We start from the raw sequence: 21,504 nt of genomic DNA on the forward strand, positions 1-21,504 counted from the left end.
TGTGTATGCTCTGTTTGTGGGCTCACTTACGCCGTGCTCTCTCTCATGTGGAGATCAGAAGACAACCATGTGAAGTCAGTTCTTGGTTTTTTGTTTTGTTTTTTAATTTTATTTTATGTATACGAATGTTTCCCTACATGTATGTAAGTGTGCCACCACATACGTGCCTAGTTCAAATGGAGCACTGGATCCCCTGGAACTGGAGTTTTGAGTGGTTGTGAGCTACCTACCATGTGGGTCCTGGGATTGAATCCTGGGCCTCTGTAAGAGCAAAAGACGCTTTTTGATGAGCCGTTTCTCCAGCCCTGTAGAGTCAGTTTTTGCTTTCTGCCATTAGGTTTCTAGGGGCTCAAACTCAGGTCGTCAGACTTCACCCACGGAGCCAGCTTGCCAGCGCTCCCTCCAGCCTTCATCTTCAACTTCTTCCACAAAGTTCCCTAACCAAGCCTATCTCTGCTCTACCTTGTTCGGCTTGGCACTTAGACAGTATGTGGTCCTGAGAATGGAGTGCAGGGCCTTACATGGTTTTGGCTGTCAGTTGTAATAAGAGTCCAACACTTTGAGGCTACCTTTTAGAGTCTCCTCATAAGCCAAAAAGAAAAAGGAAAAGAAAAAAGAAAAAAAATTAAATGTGATTTTTATTCTGTTTGACAAGGTCTCACATAGCCCAGATTGACCTTGAACTCATTTTGTAGCCAATGATGGGCTTGGACTCATGGTCTTCCTGTCTCTGCCTCCCAAGTGCTGGAATTGCAGGAGTATGCCATCATACTGAACTCATGTGTAAAAGTTTGTCGTCCCTCTCCCTCTCTTTGGGTAGTGACTCACTGTGTAGACCAGGCTGGCCTTGAACTCAGAGGTCTGCCTGCCTCTGCCTCCTGAGTGCTGGGATTAAAGGTGTGTGCCCCCATACCTGGCCATAAGTGGAAATTTTAACGTAAGTAAAGGATGAAAGGCTGAGAAATGCTTAGTCATGGAAGCACTAGTAAGAGGATGCAGCCAGAGCCTGACTGCATGTACTTACTGTACAACAGAGTGATTTTGCATATGCCACAGAATCAGAGCTGAAGGGAAGGCGTGGCTGTGGCTGCGTTTCGTGCAGGCACAAGTCTGCCCAGCCCTCATTTCTGTGTATAATACCCAAGTGCTGTCTTCGTCTTGTCCTTAAATGGCTCCCGTTCTACTAGGGAGGAGGAAACCTAACCTTGTGTAAGGTAGAATAGCAGCATGTGGTCCAGCCTCTTTGGTTGTAAGAATTTACTTAGATTAGGTCAAATAAGGGGATGGTTGGTTCTGGAAGCAGCCATGTGCCTTCAGATCTTACATCTTGCCTCCACCACTTGACAAGCTGCCAACCTTGAGCAAGTTACATACCTTATGCTGTGTGACAAAACTCGAGGGGAGATATATTTAACACACAAGGCTGCTCACCCCAGATATGGAGCCCGCAACAGACCAAAGTACAGATATCATCCAAGTCCAACTTGGTAAACCAGTGAGCTTTATTGGGGTTACTTATGGGACCGTGGGTGAGGAGTTCTTAGAGGAGCAGAAATGACTCAAAGACAGCCGCATTGCCAAAGCCCACCAAAGCCAAAGCGTGGGTGACAGCTCACAGAGCTGGGAACCTGGAGCACACCACACAGCCTGCAGGCACCTCAACAGGTTGGAGAGCCCTTCCTTCCCAGGTGCTTTTCTCAGTTGATGTAAGCCTCTTCCAGACGGGCTTCTGGTGCTTCCTCGCAGCTGGTCTGGCCTCCGAGTCTTTGCGGCTTAGCTGAGTTGGTCTTTGAGGGACTCTCAGCTTTAATTGCTTATTCTGGCAGGGAGGGGCCTAGTGGATCTGGTCAGTTTTGGGGACTTCCTGAAGCTATTTTGAGTTGTTTATCTTCCTGTTTAAGGGGCTTCCCTGCGGAGTGGAATGTTTCAATCTTGGAGGAAACTGTTACACAACACCTTGGTTGTGGCTTTTGAATCCACTAAGAAAGACCAGAGACTTAGTTTCAATTTAAATTTAGATTAAATGAATTTATTCTTACTGCTAGCAGAAGGATAGCAGCCTTAGAGCCAAACAGCATGCTGTGCTAAAGGGGGCTAAAGGAAGGGTTTATAACATGGATATCAAAGGTGCACACTACCGTTTCCTGTGGAATCCACTGCTGGGCAAGAAATGGTTTTAGTCCCCTCGGGTGTTTCTCTTTCCCGTTACATAGTAATAAAAACACCACTTCATCTTTTAGCCATCACAGGGGAGTTACGTGTAAATTATTACACAGGTCTGAGCTCTCTGGGGGAAGTGTCACTAATGACTGGGCTAGAGCAGTTTATTTCTGAGCAGGCCATAACACAGTGCCATCAGGTTAGGGCTGGCTCGCATCCTTACACCTTCACAATCCAGATTTCTAGACTGAGGATACTACAACTATCTACCTTGTGGATTATCTGAGGAGTAAATCAGTTGCCGTGTGTAAAACAGCATGGTGTGCGTCTGTTAATATTGGGGCTTTGCTGTCTCTGACAGAAGCTTGCTTCTTTGGCTGGCTAACCTTGAACTTGAGGTCCTCCTGCCTCAGACTCCCAAGTGTTGAGATAGCAACATGTACTACCCCGGGAGGTCAGTATTTCTTTTCTTTTATGATTTATTTATTTTTAATTTTGTGTGCATTAGTGTTTTGCCTGCATGTATGTATGTGTGAGGGTGTTAGATCCTCCGGAACTGGGGCTACAGACAGTTGTGAGCTGCCATGTGGTTGCTGAGAATCGAACCGAGGTCCTTTGGAAGAGCAGCCAGTGCTCTTAACTGCTGAGCAGTCTCTCCAGGCCCCAATCTTTTAAGATTGGAAACCTTGTTGGAATCTTGCTGAGCATCAGAACTGAGTGTATGATTCCATGGACCACAGATGGTTCTGGAGTTTTGGAAACAGCAAGGGCTGAATAGCTACCGTCTAACTCAGCTTTCCTGCCTTAGACTCCTTCTCTGCAGCTCTTACCCCTGTCCTTTCTCTCTTTCTGTGTCTGCTTTGATCTCTGTAATCTTTGTACTCTGTTCGCTGACAGCTCCTGCTTTCCTTTACCTGAGGTAAGAGTGACTTCTCCAGCCCTGACTCCATTTTCTCTCCCGCATCTTCTCTCTTAGTAGGAATGGATAGGGACAAGTTTGTTCTAGTTAGTGTTATTGTTTGTATTTGCTCTTTTGGGGGGGCCCATCACCCAGCTCCCAAATAAATCACACACGGAGGCTTATTATTACTTACGAATACCCAGCCTTAGCTTGGCTTGTTTCTTTCCAGCTTTCCGTAACTTAAATTATCCCATCTACCTTTGCCTCTGGCTTTTCCTGTTCTCTTACTCTTTCTCCATGGCTGGCTGTGTAGCTGGGTGGCTGGCCCCTGGAGTCCTCCTTCTCTGGCTCCTCGATCTCCTCACTCCTCCATCTCTTTTTTCCCCTTCTCTCAGATTTCTTCCTGTATCTATTCTCTCTGCCTGCCAGCTCTGCCTAGCCTTTCTCCTGCCTTGTTATTGGCCAGCTCTTTATTAGACCGTCAGGTGTTTTAGACAGGCACAGTAGCACAGCTTCACAGAGTTAGACAAATGCAACATCAACAAAAGTAACACACCTTACAATAATAATCCATAACAAGCTAGCATTCCCCTTCAGTCTTGGACTGGCAGTGTCCAGTCAGGAACCCAGTTCCTCAACTCTCTCAGTCCCTCAGACAACAGGAACTGAACCAGGCAGAGTAAGCTTCAGGCCTTGGACTTAGGTTCTGAGGGTGGGCTTGGCTTCATCACTTCCTAGTTGTCTGTGACTCTGGGCATAGCATTTAATTGTTCTACCCTTCCTTCTCCTGTGAGGTGGGCGTAACCATAGTACCCCCTCCAAGCTTTTGAGATTATAGGTCTGACGTGCTTGACAGTACCAGGATCAAAGGAAATGCTTTCAAATTACTACTGGTGTAGGCTCAAGATTACGGCTTGGTGGCTAAGCATTCATATCGCTCTTCCAGAGGACCCAAGTTCAGTTCCCAGCACCCAAGTCATATGGCTCACAACCACCTATGACCCTAGCTCCAGGGGGATTTACTGCCTCTCACCTCTGTTGGGTCCTCTGGAACTGGAGTTACACACAGTTGTGAGTCACCATGTAGGTGCTGGGAACCAAACTCGGTACTTCTATGGAACTATCTCTGGCTTCCTAAATTGCCTATCATTTAATCGTATGAGTTACTATGGATTTTGTTGTTGTTGTTGTTGTTGTTTGTTTTGTTTTGAGACAGAGTCTTCTTGGCCTAGGCTGGTCTCAGTATTGCTTTGTAGCTGAGAATAGCCTTAAATTTGTGATCCTCCTGCCTCCACCTCCCAGGTGCTGGGATGATAGGTATCTGCCACCGTGTCCAGCTATTTTCTCTGTTTTACGACTTAAGACTTTCATGTGTGTTGACCTGAAAATGCCACAAAATCTACCCTTTGAGAGTATCTTAGCTGGGTGTAATGAGTTCCAGCCAGTCTGAGCTACACATAAATTCTGTCTCAAAGAAGTAAGTTGGTTTGGTCATTTTAGAATGACTTTAGTATATTCAAGATTTGTGTGATCATTGCACTAATTTAAGAACATTTTCATCAGTCCTAAATAAAACTGTTCTCATTATCAGTCACTATATATTTCCCCTCTCTGTTCAGCCCTTGGCAATCCCTTTCCGTCTCTGGATTTACCTCTTATGAATACACACATAATGGAGTCATAAAACATGTGGCCTTTTGTGACTGGCCTCTTTCATAAACATGCCTTTTCTTTCCTTTTAAACAGGATTTCAAACTGTAGCTAAGGCTTGCCTCCAATGTAATCAGTCCTCTTGCCTCAGCCTCCCAAGTGCACATTACAGTCATGAGATACCACACATGACTCATTAGCATGTTTTCAAGGTTTGTCTAGCTGCAGTACTTCATTCCATTATTTTCAGTCATGTTTCATTATGTCGTTATGTGGATACAATACAATTATCAGTTGACATTTGGTTAATTCTGCTTTAGGACTTTTCTGAATATTGCTACTATGGACATTCATGTGCAAACTTCTCTGCCTTTTAGTTCTCTTGAGTGTCCACATAGGAGTGAATTCTGGTTAACATTTGCACAATTATTTCAGCTGCCTTTCTTTTTAAAGACAAGGTCTCACTGTGTAGCCCTGGCTGGCCCTGGAACTCAGTGCACAGACAGGCTGGTCCTGATCTTACAGAGCTCTTACCTCTACCTCCCCAGCGCTGGGATTAAAGGCACATGCCACTCTTCCTGGCTGAAATGGTTTTCAAAGTGATCATGTGGTTTCACACCTCTACCAGCAGTCTGAGGGTTCCAGTTTCTTCCTAGCTAGCCTTCACCAGCATCTATTGACTGGGCTTTGCTGACGGCCGTTCTGAGGGGTGTGAACTGGCGTCTTGTGTTTATTTGCATCTCCCTTATGAGTCATCATGTTCAACATTTCCTGGATGTTTAGTGGCCACTACATATGTCTTTGAAGAAATGTCTCTTCAGATGCTTCGCTTCTTTTCTAATTTAATTTTTTCTCTTTCTGCTGGGTTTAGACTCCCTTGCTCTTGGCCTTACAGGAACAGTAAGTGCTGCCTGGCATCTGCGACTCACTTGAACAGGACTTCTGCTCAGGGTCAGGCCTTCTGTGGACCCTGGACAAGGGCGACTAGGGCCCCCAAAAAGCTTACCCCAGCCCAGGAGCTCTATGGCCAGCACATAAAGACCAGGCTTTCCCTACTGCTTACAGGTGGCCGTGGTGGCCACTCCCATACCGTGTGTGTGTGTGTGTGTGTGTGTGTGTGTGTGTGTGTGTGTGTGTTCTCACGCACACATCCGAGTGTACATATGTGTGCTGTTTACACATGCACGTACTACAGTGGGCAAGTGCTCTATCGTTGAACTCCCAGAGTTTTATTTGTCTTTTTTGTGGATGAAATATAGTAGGAATCCTTTAAAAATATTTTAATTACATTTTAAATTATGACTATGTGGGTGTATCTGTGTGTGGGTATATGAACATGAATGCAGGTACCTGTTGAGACCAGAAGGGTGTTGGAACCCCTAGAGCTGGAGTTAGAGATAGTTGTGAGCTGTCTGATGTGGGTGCTGGCTACTGAACCCTGGTCCTCTGTAAGAGCAGTAAGCACCCTTAATCACTGAGCCATCTCTCCAGCCCAGGTGTCCTTTTAAAAATAGTTACTTAGGCCGGGCAGTGGTGGCGCACGCCTTTAATCCCAGCACTCGGGAGGCAGAGCCAGGTGGATCTCTGTGAGTTCGAGGCCAGCCTGGACTACCAAGTGAGTTCCAGGAAAGGCGCAAAGCTACACAGAGAAACCCTGTCTCGAAAAACCAAAAAAAAAAAAAAAAAAAAAAAAAAAAAAGTTACTTAGTTATTTGCATTTGTCTTAGTTACTATTCTAGTGTTACAATGAACCACCATGAGCCAAGCAATTTATAAAAGGAAGTGTTTAAATTGGGGGCTTGCTTACAGTTTCAGAGGGTTAGTACATGATCGTTATGGTGGGGAGCCTCGGAGCAGGCCATCAGGCATGGCGCTGGAGTGGTGACTAAGAGTTTAACATCTGATCTGCACCAGCGGGCAGAGAGAGCCAGATGAGGCCTGGCATGGGCTTTTGAAGTCTACTCCCGGTGACCCACTGCCACTGGGACAACAAGGCCACTCCTCTTACTCCTTCCCAGTCTGCCAGTTGGGAAGCAGATATTCAAATTGGTAAGCCTGTGGGGGCCATCTGCATCCAGACCACCACACGTGTGTTTGTGTTTGAGCGTGCATGCCACCGTGTGCATGGGATGTCAGAGGGACAGCTGGAGAAATGGGTTCTTTCCGCCCACTGTTGGATCACAGTAACTAAATGCAGGTCATTGGGCTTGGTAGCAAGGCCAGTGTGTCTCTACCTACTGAACCATCTGAAGGACCCGAGGAATAATTTTTTTAAAAAATGCTTAATTCTCTGGGAATTTCCTGTGGTGTATATTGATCATATTCACTACTACTCCCAGCTACTCCCAGATCCACCTCTAACCCCCTGTTGCTATTTGTTTTGTTTTGTTGTTTTTTTTTTTTTGTTGGTTTTTTTAATGTTTATGAATGTTTTACCTGTATGTGTGCCAGCTGCATGCCTGGTGCCCGTGGAGGTTAGAAGATGGCACCGGATCCCTTGGAACTGGAGTTACAGACTGTTGTGAGCCAATATGTGGGGCCTGGGAGTTGAACCTGGCTCCTCTGTAAGAGCTTTAAGTTCTCTGAGCCAACTCTCCAGACACACAAACGCATGTGCGTACCTCTTTTTTGAAATGGGGTTTCTCTATGTAGCCCTGGCTGTTCTGGAACTTGCTGTGTCCTCCTTTTTTAAGAAAACAAAACAACAAATCAAAATGTAAAAGACAAGTCTCGTATGTGCTGTTCAAATAAGGGCACACCCTTAAAGAGAACTGATTCTCCCTGTCCTTGCCAGTGGGTCTTGGCTGGGGTAGGAGACTGCATGCCCACCAACCCCTGCATGCCGGGCCTGGGCCTGGGCTGAGCTTGTGCGGGTCTTGTGCATGCTCTCACAATCACCGTGAGTTCACACACGTAACCGTCCTGACGTGACCAGAAACCAGTTTCCTTGTCATGCTGCCCCTCTTCCACAGAGATCCCATGGCTCTGGGGCTGGGTGTGGTGTTCAGGTTGTGTGCTCCACGGTCTCTTACTCGCACACTGCCTACAAGTTGACCAGTTGTGGGTCTCGTGTTAATCACCATCTACTGCAAAGGAAGTTGCTCAGCGGAAGGTTGAGAGAGGCGCTGATCTCCGGATGTCACAATAAGCCACTAGGGATCTGCAGGAGTCTGTGTGTGTTTGTACATGTGCTTGTCAGGAGGGACACTAACATCATACTTGCTCTCTCTGTTTCTCCACCTTACTTTTTGAGACTGACTCTCTGAGCCTGGGGCTCACTGATTGGCTAGGCTGATTAGCCAGCAAGCTCAAGGAATACCATTCCCCCGGGTTTTAAGGCAATGAGCATCCACCTTTTTTTTTTTTTTTTTTTTTTTTTGGTTTTTCGAGACAGGGTTTCTCTGTGTAGCTTTGCGCCTTTCCTGGGACTCACTTGGTAGCCCAGGCTGGCCTCGAACTCACAGAGATCCACCTGGCTCCGCCTCCCGAGTGCTGGGAATAAAGGCGTGCGCCACCACCGCCCGGTGAGCATCCACCTTTTTGTGGGTGCTGGGGAGCTACTTTAGGTCCTCACACTTAGGCAGCAAGCACTGAACCATTTCCCTAAGTATCCCCCACCCTTTTGAGCAGACTCATTTATTGTGAGTTTAGTGTCCCAGCTAGCCCCAAACTCACTATGTAGCTGAGGGTAACCTTGAACTTATGATCTTCCTACCATCACTACTGGAGTGCTGGGATTCCAGGTGTGCATCACCACACGGGGTGTATGGAGAGCTAGGGATCAAACCCAGGACCTGGTGTGTGTTGGATATGCACTGTACCGAGCTACACGTCTGCATAGCTTTTCACTTGTTATTTTATCTGGGGGTATATATTGTTCAAGCTAGTCTCTGATTCATCCTCCTGCCTCCGTCTCCCAAGTAGCTGAGGCTAGAGATGTATGCCAGCGTGCATGCCTGGCCTGGTTTAGGTGTAATGTATTAGAAACGGTTACTGATTCAAGGTTCTGAAGGCTTTCCGCATCATGTATGTCCTCACTCTAACTGGAAGTGAACTTCCCTCCAGGTCCATCTCTATCAAGGCCACTGAGTATTATTAAACTCCTTCATCTTCCTTTTTATTTTCTTCAAAGATTTATTTTTATATATGTGTGTATATGTCCCTCGTGAGTTTTATGTGTTCCACATGCAGGTACAGACAGGACCCCTCAGAAGCCAGAAGAGGGCATTGGATCCCCTGGAACTGGATGACAAATGGTTGTAAACCACCATGAGGGTGCTGGGACCTGAACTCAACTCAGCTCGAAGAGCAGCTAGTGCTCTTGACCTGGAGCCCTCTCTCCAGCCCCCCCCCCCTCCTCCTCCTCCTCCTCGTCATCTTCTTCTTCTTCTTCTTCTTCTTCTTCTTCTTCTTCTTCTTCTTCTTCTGCCCCCCCCTCCTCCTCCTCCTCCTCCTCGTCATCTTCTTCTTCTTCTTCTTCTTCTTTTTTAAATTGTGTGTTTACTATTTGTGTGTAGGTGTGCTGTGTGCTGGGGAGGGGAATGGGTGCCGTGGAGTGCTCGTGGAGGTCCGAGAACAACTTTGTGGAGGTGGTCTTCTCCTTGCACGTCTGGGCGGGAGGCTGAAGCACCTCTTCCTGCTTAGCTGCCTTGGTGACCTCAGCGGATCTCAGGAGTTACCCCGTCCTGGTGTTTCGTGTCCGGAACTGAGAGGAGGCGGCTAGGGAGGCTCCGGCGCTCTCTCGTTAGAGCAGTGCCAGGCCAGCCAGGGAGCACGGGTAGCCCCGTGGAGACTCTTCACCTTTGAAGACGGTGACCGAGGACAGATTGTATTTGTTGTCTAATCAGGGTACTCGTCAACCCTAAATTCCTAGGTGTCTAGGCATTCTGAATCATTGGGTATGCAGAGAGAGAATCAGACACCACTGGGCTTTGTCCCTAATGTAGGAACAGTAGTTTACTTCCTCTGGAATGTAACTCAGAGGGGGGCCGTTTGCCTGACAGTTACCACAGAAACAATAACCTCAACAGCAAAACCTGACAGGTGTACATACAAACATGTATGTTATTTAAAAATTGATTCCTTGGCTGGGCAGTAGTGGCGCACACCTTTAATCCCAGCACTTGAGAGGAAGAGGCATATGGATCTCTGTGAGTTCAAGGCCAGCCTGGGCTACAGAGTGAGATCCAGGACAGCCAGGACTACAGAGAAACCCTGTCTTAGGGAAAAAAGAAAAAAGAAAAAAACAACTTGATTCCTTTTGTCTCCTCTTTTTGTCTTCTTCCAGCCACAGTCATGAGAGATCTACCCTATTTTGAGAACCTTGTCTGACCCTGCTGCCTTCTCTAGGCGTCATCTGATTTCCCTCTTCCGCTCTCAGAATGTTTCTGGGAGGGTGCTCCAGCACGCCTTCATTTCCCCACCCTCCCATTTCCTCTGGCCCCGCTCTGCTTTCCGCTCCCACAAGTGCAGTTCCCTTGAAGTCTCTCACTGGTTGTTTAGAAGCTGAGGCCGTTGGGGCCTCTGCAATGTCCTCTGACCTGCTCTGTAGCGTTTGAGACTGTCTGGTCACTCTGTCCTCCCCACATGCTCTGGTGTCTGTCCTTTGTTCCTCAGGCTGGCCTTGGCTTCTTTTTACCCCACTTTCCTGTGCTCTTTTCTCTTCCTACTTCATCACGGACTCGCACACTCCTGAGTAGCTCTGCCTTTTCATCAGACCCTTGTTTTTAACTGCATGATAGACATGCTCCCTCGTTTCCTGACTTCTCAGAGGAGTGTCTTAACCACGGCACTGTTCCTCAGCAGGGCATGCGCTAAGCCACTCTTCAGTCTTTACGTGTGGTTGGAAACACCCAGCCTCCAGACCCCTCAAGTTTTGTCTCCTCTTGAGCCCATTGGACACTCTGAGTTAGAGCTGAAGTTTCTCTCCAGAACCACAGGACAGACTTTGTACCACAGCCTTTCCCTGTCAGTTTGTTGAAGGAAAATGAGGCCCCCAACAAACACTTGCTCGAGGACATACAGCCAATAGACACCCACGTTCTCACCGGAAAGTCACTTCCTGGTGCTTGTGTCACCACACCAAGCGGCCCCTCCGTGCTGTTTGGGCTTTCAGCTGTGTGTCGTCACGTCAGATGACGAGGTGACGCATTTCTCAGTGTGGCAGAGCTGGTGTGCCTGCTAGAGAAGCTGCCGTGGAGTTATTGGCACCTAATGTAACAGGTGCAGTGAGATGAGATGTCTCGTCAGTTTCCCTGGGCCTGGGCTCAGCCGTGCAGGGCAGCTTACCGGCTGACTCACCATGGGCACACTGATGTTGGACTGTCTTCAAGCAGTGGGGCGTCGCGCTGGTTTGGGAGCAGAAAAGAAAGCTTAGTTAAGGAGGTTCAAGTGGGCAGGGGCAGCTGAAGGGAGAAGTGGGGAGGAGGGGAGGGTCTGCAGGAGAGAGGGGTGGAGGTCTGTAGAGCAGATGGGTCTGAATAAACTGAGGACATGGAAGGAAGGAGAAAGGACCAGGTGACCAGCACAGAGCATGGAGTCAAGGGGGTTGGTGAGAAAAGATGCTGCAGCTGATTAGTGGGGCCAGGTGCTGTGACCAGTATGTCACACACAAACACCACCACCACCACCACCACCCCCCCACCCCCCCACCCCCCACCCCCGCCTTCTCTGACTCATCCTTTCCAGCCAGCAGAGGGGGTCAGAAAGCAGGGTTGAAATGCACTGAAGCTCAGTGTCTGGGTCCATGGGTCTGTCCTCAGATGATCTCATTCCTCAGCACCCAAATACATGTAAAGAGACAGACTGAGAACTTTGATTTTAAAATTAAACCATTTAATCCAGGCACTGGGGAGGCAGAGGCAGGAGGATCTCTGTGAGTTCGAGGCCAGCCTGGGCTACATACAGAGTGAGTTCCAGGACAGGCTCCAAAGCTACACAGAGGAACCCTGTTTGGGGGGGGGGGGGGGAATTTGTGGCGAATTGAGCCCGTGGTGGCATATCACTGTGCCTTTAGCAAGCCAGCGTATTCAGAAAAACCCTACCCATCAGTCTACTTTCCTGCTGCTCCCTCTGCTGAAAGGACTGAATGAAGTCAGATTCAAGACTTCCCAAAGCCAGCACGGGAAGCCTGGGAATGGATGAGCTCCTCCTGGGGAGGTCCTCGGGGAACTGTGTCTCCACATCCAGCACTACAGCTCAACCTCGGGTCCCTGTAGCTGTCAGGTCCAGGCAGACCTTTAACTTGCCTCCAGCCCCAGTGAGTGGCTGATCGGGTAAAGGTACTGCTGCCAAGCCTGACATCCTGAGTTCTGTTCCCCAGGACCCACATGATAGACACAACAGACCCCCACAAGTTGTCCTCCTTCTGCACATTCTGTACTAAGCCAGTTATTCTGACATACTCAGCAGTAAACAAGAGACCCTGTGTCAAACGAGGTGGAAGGAGAGGACCAATGGTCTGGAGTTGTCTCTGACCTCCACACATGCCTAATGGCATGCATGCACCCTTACCCACACAAATGCCTTTTGGTAGCTAGTAATATAATTGACTGTTGACATGAGGTCTGTAATCAAGGAGTAGGAGGAGGCCCTTGGGAAGGATGGGGTACATGGTCTCAGGCTGCTGAGTGCCAGGTCTGGTTGAGATGCAGGACAGATTTGGAGAGTAAGAACTCAGGCACTTCCTCCAGGGAGTTTCCCAGCAAGTAAACATGCAGTCACAATGCCTTGTGATCCCTGCTGTGAGGGAGCCAGGGTGTGTTTCTGCCCTCCACTTCCTCTTTGAGAAAATGGACAAAGTGCAGAGCACACATTCCTAAGAAGTCTTGGGCAGGGGTCTCCTGGTCTGCCCCGTGCCTAGAACCTGTCCCTGTAGATTCCTTCAGTGCAACAGGATGTTTTTATTTTCAGAAATCCTGTATTGGTTCTTAAAATCCGTGAGAGGGAATGTTAGGATGATCAGCCCAGAGACTTCACATGTTGCCTAGAGAGTTGATTCCATGGTGGTGTTCTCACTCCTGGTCCCTTCCTGCAGGATGGGGGAGGGGCAGTCTCTGCAGCTTACAGCTACACCTCCCAGTTTGGAGGTGGGGGGCAGTCCTGCCAGGAGAGTGTGGGTAGGAGAGGCCTTAGGGTAGGATGACAGATAGGTCAGAGACCAGGCTGCCTGCTGTGAACCAGCAGGAGGAGGGGCATCTTTGAAAGCTTTGTTCAGCCTGTGGGCCTTCTCCTGGCACTGCATGGCTCAGAAAAGGAGGACAGACAGAATTCAGTCCAGCAATAAGAGGCCCTTTCTCTCATTTTGTGGAGAATCCTTCACATGCCCCGAACACTTCATGTCCTAGCTGGAGGCCCTTATTTTATGAGGACTAGGGAGGGGAGACCAATGGGTGGTACCTCCTGTGCCCTGGTAGCATGGCTCATCTCTGCCACCCCCCCCTTTTAAATTAATTTATTTTTATTTCATGTGCCCAATGTTTTGCCTGCATGTATGTCTGTGTGAAACTGTCTGATACCCTGGAACTAGAATTACAGTCGTGAGCTCCTTTGTGGGTTCTGGGAATTGAATCTGGTCCTCTGAAAGAGCAGCCAGTGCTCTGAACCACCGAGCCGTCTCTCCAGCCCTTCATTTCTGCCTTTAAAGTAATATCAATAATAATAAACTCTTATTGGCACACACTGCCAGCCCCGGTCCTGGTACTTTGTAGGCATAACCTCACTGAAAGTTTAGACCAGCCAGGGCTTTGTTCTTGGGCACCCTCACTTGCTGCTAGAAACGCAGATACCGAGCTGGCCAGTGAGTCGGGAATCAAGAGCATGTCTCTGAAAAGTCACCTGGGCCCTTGACTTCCACGTCCCCCCCTTCTGACTCTTCCCATAGGACATTGACTCAGACCATCCAGGGAACGGGCATCTAGCCACCAGGGTTTTCCACAGTCCCTAAGTGATAGCCTTCCCTGCCACTCATGTCCTGATTGACACCTCCTTCCCCTCAGCATCCCAGTCCTTGTTGAAGTGATGACACCTTGTTCTTCTCCCTCCTCTCAGGACCCTGCAGGGATCTTTGAGCTGGTGGAGGTGGTTGGCAATGGAACCTATGGACAGGTGTACAAGGTAAGACATGGAACGAAAATACAACCTTCAAACTAGCGGGGCCCTCTTTAGAGTAACTCAGGAAGTGAGTCCTGGGTCTGGCAGTCTGAGGGAAGCTACAGGAGATGACAGGCTGGGCCCTCAAAGAGGGAGGAAAGCACAGACCACAGAGAGCAACAACAGAAAGAAGGGAGATGTCATCTCTGAGTGCAGACATGCTCCTGGGTGTGGCAGGAACTGGCTGCAGCTGGTGGTTGTGGGATAGGAAGCAGGAAGAGCACATGGGGATGTGGGTGTCAGAGCTCACCTGGAAATTCACAGCCCATGCCAGAAGAGTGCATTGACACCTCCCAAGACCACAAAGAGACTTGGGGTGGATGAGACCTCGCTGGTGGCCTGCAGAGAGGAAGCAGCTTTCTTGACCTCCTGCAGCAGCATGCAAGCAGGGAGCCAGCCAGAGCCCCTGCTTTTGAGCTGCTTCTCTTCCCCACAGAAGTGGCATTTCCTCTGCTGCTGATAGCTTTTCAGCTTGGCCAGCTCAGCCCTCTCAAGTGGCCGGACCTCCGCCCATACATGAAATGTCCACATAATGAAGGGGATGTTTAGTGGGTGCTGCCCCCAGACATTTTGTCTACTGCTTCATCTCCAGGCACAGTTCCTGATATTTCCACAGGTGCCCTGCCTCTGGGTCTCCTGGTCACTGGGACTACCAAGCTCTCTCATCAACCCCTTTCCCTTTGTAAGCATGGGCTTTGGGGGAACAGATGTGTACAGCTCCTGCTAAGTTGTGTCTGTATAGACAGCTGTGCTTTTCTGTGCTTGGGGTCGTGGGAGGGTGGCTGCTGAAGACAGGACTCAGGGGTGGCAATGCCCATGTCCTTCTCATGAACAGCTACTGTCCAATCCTGCTCTTCTCAGGAAGCCTGGGACTTTCTTGTCCAAGCCATTGATGGTTCTTAAAGGATTTTGGAAGGGTGGATGGGGTGGGGTTGGAGTTGAGGTAGAAAAGGCTGTGGCACAAACACACTGAAAGGTTTCCCACTGTTAAGACGGATGACTGTAGGTGTGGCACCGTCAGCTGGCCCCATTGTTTACCTGCGTTTCCTACACTCAGCTGTGAGTCTGTTCTTTCCCTAGTAACATAAAACCCCTTGGGCATGAGATAGATCTGGGGAAAGGCCTCCTTTCTAGAGTAGCTGGGCCAGGAAAGCACCGGACATTTTATCTTACGTAGATGGGGAGGGCTAGCCCCTTTCCAGCCTTCATCAGTTATGGAGAAGTCCCCACTAGGGAGGCCGGAACAGAGGAGTGGCGTCTGTCCTGCACCTCAGGTGTTGAGAGTCTTCATCTTTGTTGAGCTCTTATCTTTACAGCCTAGAAATGTCTGGGCAGTTTTGTGTTAGCTGTGATGGCTCAGGAGCCTCCCTTCTGCCTTCCGCTTTGTAAAGCAAGGCGTGTAACCACATGAAGGGCACGTTCTAAGGGAGAAAAACACTAAGAGACCTGGCTTTTCCCAGACTCATTCCCTCTCCATTATTTTCCTAAATGAGCATATATCCTGACCCCTCCACACTCACTGTACTTGGCTTTCTTACAGGGTCGGCATGTCAAGACTGGGCAGCTGGCTGCCATTAAGGTCATGGACGTCACAGAGGTAGGGAATGAGGTTGGGAAGGGTGGGGCTGGCAGTCGAAAGGGGCTCTAGGATCTCAGGCCTTACCTCCCCCTTTGGTCTAGGATGAGGAGGAAGAGATCAAACAGGAAATCAACATGTTAAAGAAGTACTCTCACCATCGCAATATCGCCACCTACTATGGGGCCTTCATCAAGAAAAGCCCTCCTGGGAACGACGACCAGCTCTGGGTAAGACGTGCCCTTCCCGCCCCTCCCAGATTTTTCTGCCCTAAGCCGCTCATGTGGCACTCGAGGCCAGTATCTGTTCTGACATTCCTGCCTACATTGTGGATCCAGAGGAACTTCATGGCTCACACAGAACTCTGCTTTTCAGTCTTGTGTGCTCAGTGTCTTGTCCCCTTGTGTGTTTAGTGACAGGGATCCTAGCTTGGACACTGGTGCCACGGAGTTCCTGGCTTCATCCTTTGTGGTGCTGGGCCCATAACCTGAGGGGAGAGCGGCAAGGGGCATCATTATGGCTATTGGGAGTTTTGGAGAACATGCTGGAAGTCAGCTAGACTTTAGCTATTTAATAAGCATCTTCTATATACCCTGCAAAGCTGAGCATGAGTCACGGTTCCAGTCTCAATGGCTCCAGGGATTTAGGAGACCGCTGAGGACTGGCAGCTAGGCAGTAGTGACCATTCTCTTGTTAATGTATAGGGTACTGGGCCTCTTCTCTGCCCACTGTGCTCTACTGTCCCAGTAGTAGGGCACATGCAAATTACTTCGATTGCATAGCACACGTACCAGTCCCAACCAGCCTGTTCCTAAATGAGATGTCGATTTTAGTGAAATTGCTCCTAAGTTCTCTCCAGCAGCACACTGAGTGGGATCCCATCAACCTCCGTAGCAGACTCAGCCCTTCTTGCCTCTGCGTCCAGGATGTTGAGCTTTTTTGTGATGTCCCAATAGTAAATGCTTTAGGCTTTGTTAGTTATGTTTGCTGCTGCCGTCACTCAGTTCTGCTGACAGTCTGTGAAAGCAGTAGACAGTACATGAACAAATGAGCTGGCTAGCTGAGCATAGGGCTCACACTGCAGTTCCAGCACTCAAGAGGCTGAGGGCAGGGGGATCACACGTTTGAGGCTACCCTGGCCTACATAGAAAGACCCTCACTCAACCAAACATGAGTGTGCCTGAATCCTCAAATTTATATTTGGGTCACTAAAATTTAATACTATCCTCATGTGTCATGAAATAGGACTCTGGGCTTTTGTCGGGGTTTTTTGGTTTTGTTTCCCCCTAATCATTAAACATAGTGAACACACGCTGAGGAGGAAGCTCAGTTGGTAGAGCCCTTGCTCTTCAAGTGTGAGGACATGAGTTTGGATCCTTAGAACACATATAAATAGCTGATCATGGCGGTGGATGTTTGTACTCCCAATGATGGTAAAAAATGGGAGACAGATAGGCAGATCCCTGGAAACTTATTGAGCCAGCTAGTCTAACTTGATGAAGTTCTACACACGCACACGCACACACACCGCACACACACACACACACCTCACACACACACACACACCACACACCACACCACACACACACCTCACACACACACACACACACACACCACACACCACACACCACACCACACACACACACCACACCTCACACACACACACCTCACACACACACACACACACACCACACCACACCCACACACACACACACACACACACACACACACACACACACACACACGTGCGCGCGCACAGGTAGGGGTGGGTGGGGGTAAATCCATTATCCATTGATTCAGGCTGGGTGTAGCTCACTGGTAGGTACTTGCCTAGCACCTCAATCCGTAGCACCCCATGTATACACAAGAATAACTCACAGGGTTGTGTGGTGGTGCACGCCTTTAATTTCCGCACTCAGAGAGCAGAGGCAGATGGATCTCTGGATTCAGGTCCAGCCTTGTCTGTATAGTGAGTTACAACTAGACCTACGTTGTGAGACTCTATCCCAAACAACAACAACAACAGCACATTTTCAAAGCAGAACAGAGCAGCCAACCCCAGGTTCTCTGGCCGCCTGTAGCTGCCGACCTCTGCTCTGAGCAGTGGTTCTGACAGTTTGGGTTTTAGGGAGAATACGGTAAAAGCAGAGGGCACTTCAGGGAAGATGCTAACCCGCATCACTGTGCTGACACTGCAACGTTCCTCACTACCAGTTAGTCTCCCTGGCTGTGTGCCCTTTCTCTCCGACCTCAGCAAGTCCTGCGGCTGCTAGGGACCATCCAGCCCTGCTGTTGGACTCATCTAGTTCTGGTCTCCACACCTCTGGTCTTCCTCCAGGGCCTGGCTGGGGGCAGAGGCCTTGCCTGACAGATATTTTTCTTTCTGACTCTTTCCTCGGCGGACCTGGGACCAGCTGGTGATGGAGTTCTGTGGTGCTGGTTCGGTGACTGACCTGGTAAAGAACACCAAAGGGAACGCACTGAAGGAGGATTGCATTGCCTACATCTGCAGGGAAATTCTCAGGGTGAGCTGGAAGCCCTTCACCAGTCCTTCCCCATGCCACCCTGGCTAGAGCTTCTCCGTGGGTGCTGATCATCCCACTGGGGAAGGCGCTGGCCACTCTGAAGATGCCCCCCACACACACACACACACCCAGGACAACTCTGGCTGCGGCTGAGTATGCCTGTGCCTTCAGCCTCACTCTGAAGTGAGGACTGATAGCTGGCTTCGCACCTCCATGCTCTTTCCCACCCCCTCCAACACGGTGGCTGATGCTCCCCGCTCTTTTGTCCCAGGGTCTTGCCCATCTCCATGCCCACAAGGTGATCCACCGAGATATCAAGGGGCAGAATGTGCTGCTGACAGAGAATGCTGAAGTCAAGCTAGGTACTGTGGGTCCTTCTGAGGCCCTTTCACTGTCAAGCCAGGGAACAGGGTCCCCTTCCTCAAATGTCTGGCGTAGGTCCAACTGCATTTGTGCTGAGGGGGCCTCTTCCCTGTCCCCATCTCCCACACCGAGATGTCTGCCTCCTGCTGAAAATCCCGAGGAGCCTTTCGCCTGCGGCCCATGAGGGCGCAGCTGCTCTACACCCTCTGTGGAGACAGGGCATTGAGGTCTCTCCTGCCTGCGATGCCGTCCTGAAGAGGATGTTGAGGTTTCTGAGTAGGATCTGGGCCTCTGCTGCTTCAGGCCGGGCACATGAGAGCATGTAGCGGTATGAAGCAGAAGAGTAGAGAGGGATTTCACGCTGACCCCTTCCTCATGTCTCATAGTGGATTTTGGGGTGAGTGCTCAGCTGGACCGCACTGTGGGCAGGCGGAACACTTTCATTGGGACCCCATACTGGATGGCCCCAGAAGTCATTGCCTGTGATGAGAACCCTGACGCCACCTATGACTACAGGGTATGAAGTGGGAGCGCAGGAGTGCTGGGGCTGCTGGGGTTAGGAAGTGAAATGGGGTGACGGATAGATTAAAACTTTGGGGGCACGAGCAGGGCGAGGGGAAATGACGTGTGAACAGGAAGAGACAGAAACCTCTTAAGGCCAGTGGCCAGGCCTGGGAAGCCAAAACCCGGGATTGCAGTTTGAGGCCCTCAGGGCTGCCTAGCAAGACCCTGTTACAGATAAACTAATTGAAAACCCAGTATTGTATGGCAGGAAATGTTGATATGGGAAGGTGGAGTGATTTGGAGGAAGGGTGAGGATATGGTAGGTTTGTGTGGGTGCTGGGTGAAGGGAGTTACGTAATATTGTCAGGGACAATTCATGCCTGACCCTGCTTTGCCTTCTTTAGAGTGACATTTGGTCTCTAGGAATCACAGCCATCGAAATGGCGGAGGGGGCCCCCCGTAAGTGCTGACTTCACCGTGGAGTAGGAGGGGCAGGAGGGAGGGCAAGGGAGTGGGCGTAGGGAGGAGGTGGACTTCCGAAGTCAGTTGAGGGGGGGATTCCTTGGCTTCTTGATAAGGCAAAGAGCATTGATAGTGTCTCTTCTGTGTCCCAGCTCTGTGTGACATGCACCCCATGCGGGCTCTCTTCCTTATCCCTCGGAACCCTCCCCCCAGGCTCAAGTCAAAGAAATGGTATGTCTGTGAGTGTTTTCAATCTGACAAGAAAGGTTTCTAGGCAGGGCCACCCTCACCCTAACACTTCCTTGTGTTCAGGCTTTGGTGTCCGCCATAGAGGAGGTGTGGGGACTGTAGGTAGCAGCTGGGGTTGGGATTTGGAGAAGCCAGGAGGCGAAGACAGTTCAGAGATAAATGGCCCACCATCTTCTGGGACTCCCCTTTCAAAGGGGCCCTCCCAGTGTGAGCCACTAAAGGGCCCTCCCAGTGTGAGCCACTAAAGGGGCCTCCCAGTGTGAGCCACTAAAGGGGCCTCCCAGTGTGAGCCACTAAAGGGGCCCTCCCAGTGTGAGCCACTAAAGGGGCCTCCCAGTGTGAGCCACTAAAGGGGCCTCCCAGTGTGAGCCACTAAAGGGGCCCTCCCAGTGTGAGCCACTAAAGGGGCCTCCCAGTGTGTGTGAGCCACTAAAGGGGCCTCCCAGTGTGAGCCACTAAAGGGCCCTCCCAGTGTGTGTGAGCCACTAAAGGGGCCTCCCAGTGTGTGTGAGCCACTAAAGGACCCTCCCAGTGTGAGCCACTAAAGGACCCTCCCAGTGTGAGCCACTAAAGGGCCCTCCCAGTGTGTGTGAGCCACTAAAGGGGCCTCCCAGTGTGTGTGAGCCACTAAAGGGGCCTCCCAGTGTGTGTGAACCACTAAAGGGCCCTCCCAGTGTGAGCTACTAAAGGGGCCCTCCCAGTGTGAGCCACTAAAGGGGCCCTCCCAGTGTGAGCCACTAAAGGGCCCTCCTAGTGTGAGCCACTAAAGGGGCCTCCCAGTGTGAGCCACTAAAGGGGCCCTCCCAGTGTGAGCCACTAAAGGGGCCTCCCAGTGTGAGCCACTAAAGGGCCCTCCCAGTGTGTGTGAGCCACTAAAGGGGCCTCCCAGTGTGAGCCACTAAAGGGCCCTCCCAGTGTGTGTGAGCCACTAAAGGGGCCTCCCAGTGTGTGTGAGCCACTAAAGGGGCCTCCCAGTGTGTGTGAACCACTAAAGGGCCCTCCCAGTGTGAGCTACTAAAGGGGCCCTCCCAGTGTGAGCCACTAAAGGGGCCCTCCCAGTGTGAGCCACTAAAGGGCCCTCCTAGTGTGAGCCACTAAAGGGGCCTCCCAGTGTGAGCCACTAAAGGGGCCCTCCCAGTGTGAGCCACTAAAGGGGCCTCCCAGTGTGAGCCACTAAAGGGCCCTCCCAGTGTGTGTGAGCCACTAAAGGGGCCTCCCAGTGTGTGTGAGCCACTAAAGGGGCCTCCCAGTGTGTGTGAACCACTAAAGGGCCCTCCCAGTGTGAGCTACTAAAGGGGCCCTCCCAGTGTGAGCCACTAAAGGGCCCTCCCAGTGTGAGCCACTAAAGGGCCCTCCCAGTGTGAGCCACTAAAGGGGCCTCCCAGTGTGTGTGAGCCACTGAAGGGGCCTCCCAGTGTGTGTGAGCCACTGAAGGGGCCTCCCAGTGTGAGCCACTAAAGGGCCCTCCCAGTGTGAGCCACTACTGTTTCCAGGTCGAAGAAGTTCACTGACTTCATTGACACGTGTCTCATCAAGACTTACTTGAGCCGCCCACCAACTGAACAGTTACTCAAGTTTCCCTTCATCCGAGACCAGCCCACAGAGCGGCAGGTCCGCATCCAGCTCAAGGACCACATTGACCGCTCCCGGAAGAAGCGGGGTGAGAAAGGTCAGTGATGGGTCAGGACTGGAGGGCTTGGGGGATGTCTCTGCCCTGTCTCCTCCAGCTTTGCAACTCCAGGGGGCTTTTTCCACTTGTCTCAAGTCAGACTTGCAGGTAGGGTGGCTGTGTGATGTCCTCACAGAAAGCTCATTCCAAGCCTGTGCTCGTGTGAGCATGTGAGCTCGTTAGGGAGGTGCCTCGTGCTGGGCTCTGCACGTAGACTGAAATGATATTCCCAGCTAAGGTTTCCCTACCCGGGGTGGAGTCTGGAGCTTTGGGTGGAGAAGCATCAGTGGTCTTC

At 50.4% G+C, this 21,504-nt stretch overlaps 1 protein-coding gene across 9 annotated transcripts in view; it reads left to right on the top strand.

Annotated features, from left to right (window-relative positions):
* Positions 1-21,504, top strand: part of Mink1 (misshapen like kinase 1) — a 56,635-nt gene that overhangs the window by 23,595 nt on the left and 11,536 nt on the right. For all 9 annotated transcript variants that reach the window (XM_059271064.1, XM_059271068.1, XM_059271063.1 and 6 more), the window contains exons 2-10: positions 13,760-13,825; positions 15,402-15,458; positions 15,542-15,667; positions 17,852-17,962; positions 18,234-18,324; positions 18,712-18,842; positions 19,234-19,288; positions 19,444-19,522; positions 21,034-21,209. In XM_059271064.1, the coding sequence (XP_059127047.1) occupies positions 13,760-13,825; positions 15,402-15,458; positions 15,542-15,667; positions 17,852-17,962; positions 18,234-18,324; positions 18,712-18,842; positions 19,234-19,288; positions 19,444-19,522; positions 21,034-21,209 (892 nt within the window). The remainder of the gene's footprint in view (positions 1-13,759; positions 13,826-15,401; positions 15,459-15,541; positions 15,668-17,851; positions 17,963-18,233; positions 18,325-18,711; positions 18,843-19,233; positions 19,289-19,443; positions 19,523-21,033; positions 21,210-21,504) is intronic.

The sequence above is a fragment of the Peromyscus eremicus genome, chromosome 8a (assembly GCF_949786415.1).
Source record: "Peromyscus eremicus chromosome 8a, PerEre_H2_v1, whole genome shotgun sequence".
NCBI lineage: Eukaryota > Metazoa > Chordata > Mammalia > Rodentia > Cricetidae > Peromyscus > Peromyscus eremicus.